The sequence below is a fragment of the Arachis duranensis genome, chromosome 1 (assembly GCF_000817695.3).
Source record: "Arachis duranensis cultivar V14167 chromosome 1, aradu.V14167.gnm2.J7QH, whole genome shotgun sequence".
Lineage (NCBI taxonomy): Eukaryota > Viridiplantae > Streptophyta > Magnoliopsida > Fabales > Fabaceae > Arachis > Arachis duranensis.
The window spans coordinates 2,991,264-3,002,680 of record NC_029772.3 but is presented as its reverse complement, the minus strand read 5'-3'; the positions used below and the strand labels follow the sequence as shown (position 1 = coordinate 3,002,680).

General features: G+C 35.4%; 1 protein-coding gene across 3 annotated transcripts; it reads left to right on the top strand.

The window, feature by feature from the left end:
- Nucleotides 1–7,303: 7,303 nt before the first annotated feature.
- Nucleotides 7,304–11,162, top strand: LOC107466383 (pentatricopeptide repeat-containing protein At3g49710-like). 3 transcript variants are annotated; one of them, XR_008006111.1, is made up of 3 exons: nt 7,304–9,699; nt 10,021–10,715; nt 11,017–11,162. XR_008006111.1 is itself a non-coding variant. In XM_016085418.3 (2 exons), exon 1 carries the CDS (start codon nt 7,374–7,376, stop codon nt 9,567–9,569), a length of 2,196 nt encoding a protein of 731 aa, XP_015940904.1. In that variant the 5' UTR covers nt 7,304–7,373; the 3' UTR covers nt 9,570–9,582; nt 10,021–10,944. The 3 variants fall into 3 exon arrangements, 1 of the variants encoding a protein (XP_015940904.1); XR_001587707.3 differs by lacking the exon at nt 11,017–11,162 and having other exon boundaries at nt 10,021–10,944; XM_016085418.3 differs by lacking the exon at nt 11,017–11,162 and having other exon boundaries at nt 7,304–9,582; nt 10,021–10,944.
- Nucleotides 11,163–11,417: the final 255 nt, after the last annotated feature.

The window sequence follows — 11,417 nt, the reverse complement described above, 5'->3', positions numbered from 1 at the left end:
ATTTTCTGAATAAAATAAATTAGTTAAATAATTGTATATTTTAAATTAAAATAATTATTTCAACTCATTAATAAATTAATAAATAAATATTTGATATATTTTTAAAATAATTTTATTATATTATAATTATCCTAAATTACTATTAAGAACTAATTATTTTAACAATTCCTAATAATTCTTGTATTATATTTAAATGAGATTATTAATTTGCTTGACCAAATTAATATTAGCTATTATGATCAAATAAGGAAATGCATAAAAAGAATCACTAATAGTTATTTTTCTTTCCTTCGCCCCCTCTCTTTATTAGTAAGTATTATTAGCATTAGGTTTAGTATTATATTTAATTTGTTATTTTTCTTTTCATTGAAAAATCATTACGAAGGTGAAAAAGAATTTAACCACACATTGTGAAGTTCAAATACTAAAAAGTAAAAATCACTAATTTGTGAAGATGATGGAAAAATTATTTACTATTATAATATAACAATTTTTTTTTGTTTATAATTAGATATTGTTATGAGTTAGGCTCTTATTATATACTTTTAAAGTATTTTAGTTTATTTGACTTCTAATTTTTTTTTATAAGTCACAAACATGTATACATTTTATAGAATACGTTATAAATCAAATATTCAATTAATTTTTTTTAGTGATTTGATTCAAATAGTTGGAATATTAATCTATTAACACTAAAAAATAGTTGGAATATTAATTTTAATGCAACATAAAAAAATTATTGTAAATAAAGAAATATATAACTACAAAATGCCGTTATCAAAAGTTGCAAAATACAATAGTGTTAAAACTGTTGTTAAAGACAACCTCAAAATGATAATGGTATTAAAACTGTTAAAAAAAAATACCAAAGACAAAACTACTTTTAAACTATTATCTTTGTGAATAACAAAACTACAACAGTTTAAAACAGTTGCTTATTCAGTTATGATTTTAAACCGTTATGTCATGAAAGAGAACAATTTTAAACCGTTTTTTTGTTGCCGTTGTCTTAGGTAAAATATCATTACCTATGAGTATTAGCAACAGTCGCATATATCACAGGTAAAAAACGATTACCAAAGCGTTGCCTAAAATTTTAGAAACGATTTTTCTATCTATAATAATAATTTTCGACCGTTGCAAAAACTCTTATTGTTGTAGTTGTTAGGGATTGTATCTCTTTACCTATTTTGGAGACCCCGCTTTATATTACTTACTAGCCATTTTGCCCATCTGGTGTAACTTGTGTTGTCGGTGTTCTCTACATACGTTAATAACACATGATTTGGTATACTTGAATCCAAACTCGGAATAATTCTCCTCAATGTCATGTCAAAATTCCACTATCCAATAACTCTCGTTTTAAGAATCGTTAAAAGATTTTGGATTTTAACTCACTCAAATTTTTGTTTCCTCTTAATTTATATTTTTTGCTCAAATCTTTGTAATTTTTATTCTGATCCAAAAAACTCATATTTACCGTGTATAATTATGGAATTTACTGTCATTAGGTTATTCACCATAAACACTAACAAACTGTAATTTTACCACCAAATAGAAAACAAAATTATAATATTGAGCACTCCACCACAAAATTATCACAAAAAGAAAAGGCATAAAGAAAATTCCAACAAAATAGCAAAAAAACAAAAAACATGTAAATATGGAAATCATGAAAGCTGAAAAGTATCAAACAGACAAAAGGCTGAAGTTTAATAAAAGGTTTTTCTTAAACAACCTTTTCTCAGGTAAGAGAATTATATATTTTTAATATGTGGTAAGTTTTATTCAATATTATATTCAAGATTCTGTTCTTTTTAAATTTGTCTCTATTAGTATGGTTAATAAAAAAATGACCAGAAAAAGAGAGATGGTATAGGAACAATTTTAGTGATATGGATAAAAAAATTATGAAATTTGAGGAGGAGATCAAGAAGATAGATGACATAGTAAGCAATGGGGTATATGATGGAACAGTGAAAGCAAGAAGGAAGGCGTTAGTATCTTGTTGTGAGAGGTGGTACGTGAGGAAAGAACTGCACTGGAAACAGATGTCACGTTCACGGCTTGCGAAGGATATGGATAAAAGTACCAGGTATTTTCACAACTTAGCTTCAAACAGAAGGAGGAACAGCAAGATTGATGCTTTGGTAATTGATGAAAGACTGGTAAGAAATAAAGCAATAATAAAAATTGCTATCCGTGAGTTCTACAGGAAATTGTATCATCAAGAGAAGTCTCCTATGGTGGGTTTTAAGGATGATCTAGTGGATATGATAGCTGAAGAGGATGCTATGGCCCTAGAGGTGTTGCCAACAGTTGAAGAGATAAGAGAAGTAGTATGGGATTGTGAAACAAATAGAGCGCCAGGAAGTGATGGGTACAATATGAATTTCATCAAGAAGTGTGGGATGAAATTGGAACAGAGTTCACGACAGCTGTGTTAGGGTTCTTTCAGACGTCTAAGCTACCGACAGACTCTAATATAACATAGGTTGCTTCGGCATCGAAATTCATTGGGGCTAAGGAGATAAAGGACATCCGACCAATAAGTATGGTTGGTTGTGTATATAAGGTGATATCGAAAGTACTGGTTAGGAGGATGAGATCAGTTATGCATGCCAGGCCTGGTTGGAGAGACTCAGAGTGCGTTTGTCAAGGGACGAAAAATACATGATGGGGCTCTTATTGCATGTGAAACGGTACATTAGCTTAAAAGGATGAAGAAAGAAGCGGCAATAATCAAGCTGGACTTTCAAAAGGCCTACGATAGGGTAAAGTGGAGTTTCGTGAATATTGTTCTGCAGAAAATGGGTTTTGGACGAAGGTGGAGAGACTGAGTTATGGAGTGTGTTAGCACAACTTCTATGTCGGTATTGATAAATGGGTCACCAACAAAGCCGTTTAAGATGGAAAGAGGTTTGCTACAAGGTGATCCTCTATCACCATTCTTGTTTGTACTTGTTGTGGCTGTCCTACATAGAATGATTAGAGTGGCAGTCAGGAATGGTCGGATAGCTCTGTTACTTGTTTGGAGAGACAATATAGAACTGTCACATCTCCAGTTTGCTGATAATACTGTGTTATTCTATTCGCCAGAGGAGGAGACTATTAAAAATTACAAGAGGCTGCTTCGTAGTTTTGAGGTGATGTCGGGGCTAAGTATCAACTTTGACAAATCCAGCTTGATCTCAATTAATTGTGAACAACAGTGGGTTTGAAGTATGTGCAGCTTGTTGGGGGTGCAAGGAGGCCACTCTCTCGGTCAGATATCTTGGAATCCCCTTAGGAGCTAATCCAAGGTTAGTCAAGACTTGGAAGCTAATTATAGACAAAGTGGAAGAGAAGCTCAACTTATGGAAATCAAAGACACTCAACAAAGCGGGGAAGCTGGTACTCATCAAAGCAGTTCTGAATAGTCTCCCGGTATATTATCTAAGCTTATATAAGATGCCGAAAGCTGTTCAGGAGAAGCTTATTTCATTACAGAGAAGGTTCTTGTGGAGTATGGAGGATGGCAGGAAGGGGATGTCTTTGGTTAACTGGGAATTGGTCCAAGCTCCGAAAAAGCTAGGTGGGCTAGGAGTTGGTAATGCGATGCTTCGTAACACAGCTCTCCTGTTTAAGTGATGGTGAATGTTCTCAAAAGAGGAGTGTCCGTTGTGGAAGAAGGTGGTTTGCTCCTGTAATAATCTCTCTCCTACTAAGTTATTATCTTCCCAGACATTACCCACTAGAGGGGGTCAATAGAAGGATATCTGTCAGCTACAGATTAGGGAGCAACATATAAGAGACAACATGATAAATGGCTTGTCTATGGAGATTAATGATGGCAGAAAAACTCTTTTTTGGGAAGATGTCTGGCTAAGTGATGTCCTCTAAAGGAAAGGTTTCCAAGGCTTTTCTCGGTTTCAGACCAAAAAGGATCTGTTATAGAGAACTGTGGTTTCTAGTATGGGTTAGAGTGGATTTGGAACTTCCACTGGAGGCGTGAGCTCTTCTAATGGGAGTTGGAACTGGTGAATCAATTACATGATACTTTGAGACCAGTTAAACTAGCTTTTGATAGAGAGGATAGAGTTGTCTGGAAGTTTGATATGCAAGGCGTTTTTTCTACTAACTCATTTGTGCAGGTCTTGCAGGTGAAAACACTACTGGAAGAGGTAACAAGCTATAGCTACACGAATACTATTTGGAAAGGATTAGTCCCCCCAAGAGTGGAGTTGTTTGCTTGATTCGTTTTGATAGGTAGGGTGAACACAAAGGAAAGGTTATGTCGTCTTGGAATTGTTAACCAGGATGATAATGTGTGCGTATTATGTAATCATGATGTGAAATATGTTCACCAACTGTTTCTTGGCTGTAAATTTACCTGACAGGTGTGGTGCGTTTGACTATCTGATTTTGGCAAAAAATGGTATGTTCCAAGTACCCTCAAAGAACACTTTGAAAGTTGGACATGTGCTACGGGTAGAAAGGAGGAACGCAAGGTGTAGTTTATAAGTTTCTTTATCATTGTATGAAACGTCTGGCTGGAAAGGAACAGGAGGCTGTTTCAGAATAAAAGTAAAGGTGTTGAAGACATTATCAGCATGACGCGATTTAACTACAAGGAGTGGAGGTGTGAAGATCCTTTATGTTGTTGATGACAATGCCAGAGATGACATTGAAATCCTTATTCGCTCTAACAAGTTACTAGGTGGATATAACTTGCGTTGTTTTATTTTATTTTATTTGTTGTTGTCTCTACTTTGTGCTCCAGGTTCGTGTTGAGCTTCTTTGTTTCAACAAAAAATATATATATATTGCAAAAGTAAAGGTTTCTACAATGCTGGAATGCTTTCACGGCACAGGATTCGGTGGTCCAGGAACCTTTGGACTACTTAGTGGTCCAAGTAGAAAACATGTTTTTAGAGTTTTTTTATCAATTGCTACGTAGTCCTTGAACTAATTTTAATTACAAATAAACCCCATATATTTTATTTAATTTTAAAAATAGTTTTTTATTTTATAAATTATTATTTTATCAATTATCTATTATATTTATTAACAATCAAATACAAAAATAACAACCAATTATATCCTCCATTCATCCTAATAATTCCAATTGATTAAAAAATTAACTTTGATCTTGTTACGTTCGTCCATGGCTTCCAAATCGTGTTCCATTTGAAATTCAATCGATTGGTTTTTCAAAACAATCGATTGAATGATAACTCAATCGATTGGTTTACACTATATCACAAAACAATCGATTGAAAGTTGTAAGGTAGAATGGTAAAAAGTTTATACCAATCGATTGTTTATACTTTCCAATCGAATGAATGTCTCAAAACAATCGATTGTTGTTGTTACTCAATCGATTGAATTCACGAAAACAACATGGATTTGCCAAATATAATCGATTGGAAAGTGATGACATTGAAGTTTTAGCCAAATTCAATCGATTGGTAATGTAATCCAATCGATTGGAAGGTGATGAAGTTGAATGTTTTGCCAATTTCAATCGATTGGTAATGGTACCCAATCGATTGAAATGAAACTGTACACTGAAAATTTATAAATTCACCTTTGCTTCGCATGCTGCAACTAATGCATGTTACATACAAGAAACTAAAAAGCACATAAAATAAAAACAGACAATTAATTACATGATTGTTCTATTTTAAATTTAATCTGTTTGTCCTTTGGTTTTGCGCTACTGAAAGAAAATAATCCATGTTTAAATCAAACGCAGGACCAAGATGCTCAACATCCATAATGCCTAATGAAATAAATTATAATACATGGATCACAATAAAATAGCAATAGTCCAAATAAAGTAGTATCAAATGGGTAGTAGCAGAATAAAAGAAAGAACCAAAACCAACATTAACAAAAATATAAATTTGATAATAAAAATAAAAAATTATAAAAAATATTTTATGGTTAATCTTATGTACTCCTTATGTACTTTTGTTATAATTAATTATCATCAATATTAAACTAATAAAAAAATAATCTAAATAACAAACTCATCCTTTCTCTTCTTTCAGTATTTTGTTTTGCACATCTTCCTTAAGAATGAATTGAATAATCAAGAGTTTCAAACCATATAATAAAACAAAATTGACATAATAAAACAAAAATTGAACTTGCAAGTAACCAACAACGTAATCAAAGAAGGAATCAAAGCAAGGCTGATGAATTCCTCCTTGTACAAGTTCATACCATATAGATATTTGTTAAACACGTACCCTAAATGAGATTTAAACATGGATTATTTTGTTGATTTTATTTCAGTGGCGCAAAATCAGAGGACAAACAGATTAAATTTAAAATAGAACAATCATGTAATTAATTGTCTGTTTTTATTTTATGTGCTTTTTAGTTTCTTGTATGTAACATGCATTAGTTGCAGCATGCGAAGCAAATGTGAATTTATAAATTTTCAGTGTACAGTTTCATTTCAATCGATTGGGTACCATTACCAATTGATTGAAATTGGCAAAACATTCAACTTCATCACCTTCCAATCGATTGGATTACATTACCAATCGATTGAATTTGGCTAAAACTTCAATGTCATCACTTTCCAATCGATTGTATCTGGCAAATCCATGTTGTTTTCGTGAATTCAATCGATTGAGTAACAACAACAATCGATTGTTTTGAGGTATTCATTCGATTGGAAAGTATAAACAATCGATTGGTATAAGCTTTTTACCATTCTACCTTACAACTTTCAATCGATTGTTTTGAGGTATTCATTCGATTGGAAAGTATAAACAATCGATTGGTATAAGCTTTTTACCATTCTACCTTACAACTTTCAATCGATTGTTTTGTGATATAGTGTAAACCAATCGATTGAGTTATCATTCAATCGATTGTTTTGAAAAACCAATCGATTAAATTTCAAGGAAACACGATTTAGAAGCCATGGACGAACGTAACGAGATCAAAGTTAATTATTTAATCAATTAGAATTATTAGGATGAATGAAGGATATAATTATTTGTTATTTTTGTATTTGATTGTTAATAATATAATAGATAATTGATAAAATAATAATTTATAAAATAAAAAACTATTTTTATAATTAAATAAAATATATGGGGTTAATTTGTAATTAAAATTAGTTCAAAAACTACGTAGCAATTAATAAAAAAACTCTAAAAACATGTTTTCTACTTGGACCACTAAGTGGTCCAAAGGTTCCTGGACCACCGAATCTTGTGCCTGCTTTCACACACACACTTAACGTGTAGCATTCTCAGGAATAGGAATACTTATCTTGTAATTTTTATTGTTGATATAAATTTGTTAATGTTGGTGCTGCCGTAAGTGAAAATTTTCTATAAATATGTGTGAAGAAGGGAAGCTGGACACTGATGCTTGTCTTCAACTACCACTCATGGCAACTACTAAACCCTCACACCTTCCGGAACCTTCTCAAAGCATGCATATCGGAAAGAAACCTTTTAGCAGGGAAAGCCCTTCACGCACTCTTCTTCAAATCCCACAACAACAACAATGATAACATTACCACCTACCTCTCTAACCATTTCACCATTCTCTATTCCAAATGCGGCACTCTACGCAATGCCAGAACTGCATTTGACCTCACTGAACACCCCAATGTGTTCTCCTACAATGCCATCATCAATGCCTATGCCAAACACTCCCTTCTCCACATTGCCCGCCAGCTGTTCGACCAAATTCCCCAACCGGACCTTGTTTCCTACAACACCCTCATTAGTGCTTATGCCGAGCGCGGCGACTGTGAACAGGCACTGGGCTTGCTCCGGGTGGTCAGAGAGAAGTGCCTTGCCATCGACGGGTTCACCCTCTCCGGCGTCATAGATGCTTGCTGCGGCCGTGGTGTGGGGTTGATCAGGCAGCTACATTGCTTCGTGGTGATGGGTGGGTTTGATTCTTATGCTTCTGTTAACAATGCCATCCTCACGAGTTATAGCAAGGAGGGATTCTTGGGTGAGGCGAAACGGGTGTTTCATGAGATGGGGGTTGGTGGGAGGGATGAGGTTTCTTGGAACTCGATGATAGTGGCTTGCGGGCAACACCGTGAGGGATCGGATGCGCTGGCACTGTTCTGTGAGATGGTTATGATGGGATTGGAGGTTGACATGTTCACTATGGCTAGTGTGTTGACTGCCTTTACTTCCCTCAAGGATTTGGCAGGGGGGATGCAGTTTCATGCTAAGATGATTAAGAGTGGATTCCACAGGAATACTCATGTAGGTAGTGGTTTGATTGACTTGTACTCTAAGTGTGCAGGGGGTATGTTAGAGTGCAGGAAGGTGTTTGAAGAGATTACTGCACCAGATTTGGTTCTATGGAACACAATGATTTCTGGATATTCCCAGAATGAGGACTTGTCTGAGGATGCCCTCTGTTGTTTTCGCAAGATGCAGCGTGTTGGCTTTCGTCCAGATGATTGTAGTTTCGTGTGTGTGGTTAGTGCTTGCTCTAATTTACCTCCCTCAGTAGGAAATCAAGTTCACGCGTTGACAATCAAATCCGACATCCTTTATAATCGTGTTTCGGTGAATAATGCTCTTGTTGCAATGTATTCTAAATGTGGGAATCTTCAGGATGCGAGAAAGATTTTTGATACTATGCCAGGACACAACACGGTATCACTGAATTCAATGATAGCAGGTTACGCACAGCATGGTCTTGAGGCTGAGTCACTATGGCTTTTTGAACTGATGCTGCAAAAGGATATTGCCCCAAATAACATAACCTTCATATCTGTTCTTTCTGCATGCGCACACACAGGGAAAGTTGAGGAAGGTCAGAAATATTTCAATATGATGAAGGAGAAGTTTGGGTTTGAACCAGAGGCAGAACATTATTCATGCATGATAGATCTTTTGGGTCGTGCGGGCAAACTCAAGGAAGCCGAGAGGATTATTGAGACGATGCCATTTAATCCTGGCTCTATTGAATGGGCTGCTTTACTTGGAGCATGTAAGAAACATGGAAATGTGGATCTTGCAGTGAAAGCAGCCAGTGAGTTTGTCCGGATTGAACCTTATAGTGCTGTTCCATACGTGGTACTTTCTAATATGTATGCCAGTGCTGGCAGATGGGAAGAGGCTGCAACGCTTAAGAAGCTGATGCGTGAAAGGGGAGTGAAGAAGACACCGGGTTGTAGCTGGATTGAGATAGATAAGAAAGTGCATGTCTTCGTGGCTGAAGATACTTCACATCCAATGATAAATAAGATTCATGAGTATATGGGAGAGATGTTAAAGAAGTTGAAACAAGCAGGTTATGTTCCTGATATAAGATGGGCATTGATGAAAGATGAAGAAGCAGTAACGGCAGAAGAGAAGGAAAGAAAGTTATTGTATCATAGTGAGAAACTGGCTGTTGCATTTGGCTTGATCTGTACTGAAGAAGGGGTGCCAATACTGGTTGTGAAGAACCTAAGAATTTGTGGTGATTGCCACAACGCCATAAAAATTATTTCAGCCATTTCTGGTAGGGAAATCACTGTTAGAGATACTCACAGGTTTCATTGCTTTAAAGAAGGACAATGTTCATGCAGAGATTATTGGTGATAATATATCAAAGGTGCTACACTGCTACTTTACCAGGAATTTGAGTTGTGCTACCATGACTTATAGATCTACTAAGCAGCCAAGCTAAACTGAATGTTTGCAGGGCTTACTTGCAGATTCCTACTAAAGAGTTAGTTTGAACCAAGTTCTCTTGTCAATTTAGAGCTATCTCAATTTTGAACTCTTGTTTTATTAAGCCATTTTTTGTCTTAAATATTCCACCCCCTTCGTTTTCAGATACTGTGTCCACACCTTAGATATAGAGTCTTCAAATACAAATTCTGCCAGAAGAATATGAGATTAAAAAGAAAAAAGAAAAACGTTGCCTTGGTTTAACAAAGCACAACTCTGAAATCTTATTAGTAATATTGAAGCATATTATGATTTTTTCTTTGGTAACTTGCACTAAGCATTCATCATAAAGCTTGGTCACTGAATTTGATGATTGCAGGTTGTCCACAAGATGGTCTTGAAACTGAACTGTGGCAGCTTCTCAAACTGACGCTGCAAAAGGATATTTTCTCTAAAAACATAACCTTCATATATGTTCATACACGTGTTGGGTGGTGCAAAGCATCCAATGAATTCCTACAGCAGGAACCTTATAAGGCTGCTCCCTATGGGATCCTTTAGAATATGCAAGCTAATGCTGGTGAATTAGGAAGAGGCCTACAACTCTTAAAGAAATACTGCAAAATAATTATCATTGACATACCCCAGTGATGGACTTCAAAGAATGGAAGAAAAATGATTATCATCCGAGAGTCCAAATAATCATAGCCTGCTTTCTGATTAAAACCTTGAGCCTCAAGTCTCGCCTTGTGGCACTCAATGTTGCCGTCTAGATTAAATTTCACCTTGAACCCCCATTTGCAACCGATAGTACGTTTACCATGAGTCAGTGAAGTAATAGTCCAAATCCTGTTCTTCTCGAGGGTGAGTAACTCCACACTGGTTGCATTTCTCCAACACTCATGCACAACATCTTGTTGATACGTCCTTGGCTTCGAGGTTGTGGTTATTGCCAGGGAAAAAGCTCTATTGGTGCGAGACAGCTTCCCCAATCCACAATGTGATGCAAACCGTATCTCTCTCCACATGATTGGTAGCTAGAACTCCCTGTCCGAAGCAGCATGCAATGATTAGGTGAGTACGAAGATATGAAGAATCATAAAGAAAAGGGTTCAAAGTCATCAAAATTAGAACCAACAGTAGGTGTAAAAGATGGCAAAATACCCTTTGCATGTTCAGCAATTAATTTATAAGACAATACAATGCTCATAAAATTCAACATTTCTAGACAAATATAATTCCCTTTTATCGAGATCAATCAATGTATACCCCTTTGTACTTTATCAGAGATGATAAATGTGCCTTAACTTGAGTCTATGCAATTGTGTGGCTTTGATTTTTCTCTCAGTTTTAGCATTTACCTATCTGTATGCAGCTTGAGCTACAGTATGCAGCTGAAAGCAATAAGCTGCACCCACCTCATGAGTATGTCCCATGGGTAGTTGTGGATGGAGAACCACTCCCAGGTTAGTTTATAATTTTACAAATTCGTTCTTCACTATTCGAAAAAAGAGTTGACAAATTAGTCTTTCTATTAAAAATATATACATTATAATGTGTCTAGTAGAGGTATGGTGAGGGACAAATCCATCCAGTTAGTGATAAATTCCTTATTGTCCCTTATGCTTTGAACAATTTCACTATAGACATGATACATGATAGAGTTTAATGGATAGCCTAGAAAAAAAAATACTTTTCTTAGCTCTTTTATCAAACTTCTTTCTATCATGAGCTAATGTCAATGCATATGCCAAGCAACCGAACACTAATATCTGC

Coding starts and splice junctions, on each gene's coding strand:
- LOC107466383 (XM_016085418.3), top strand. CDS start 7,374: ATGCTTGTCTTCAACTACCACTCATGGCAACTACTAAACCCTCACACC.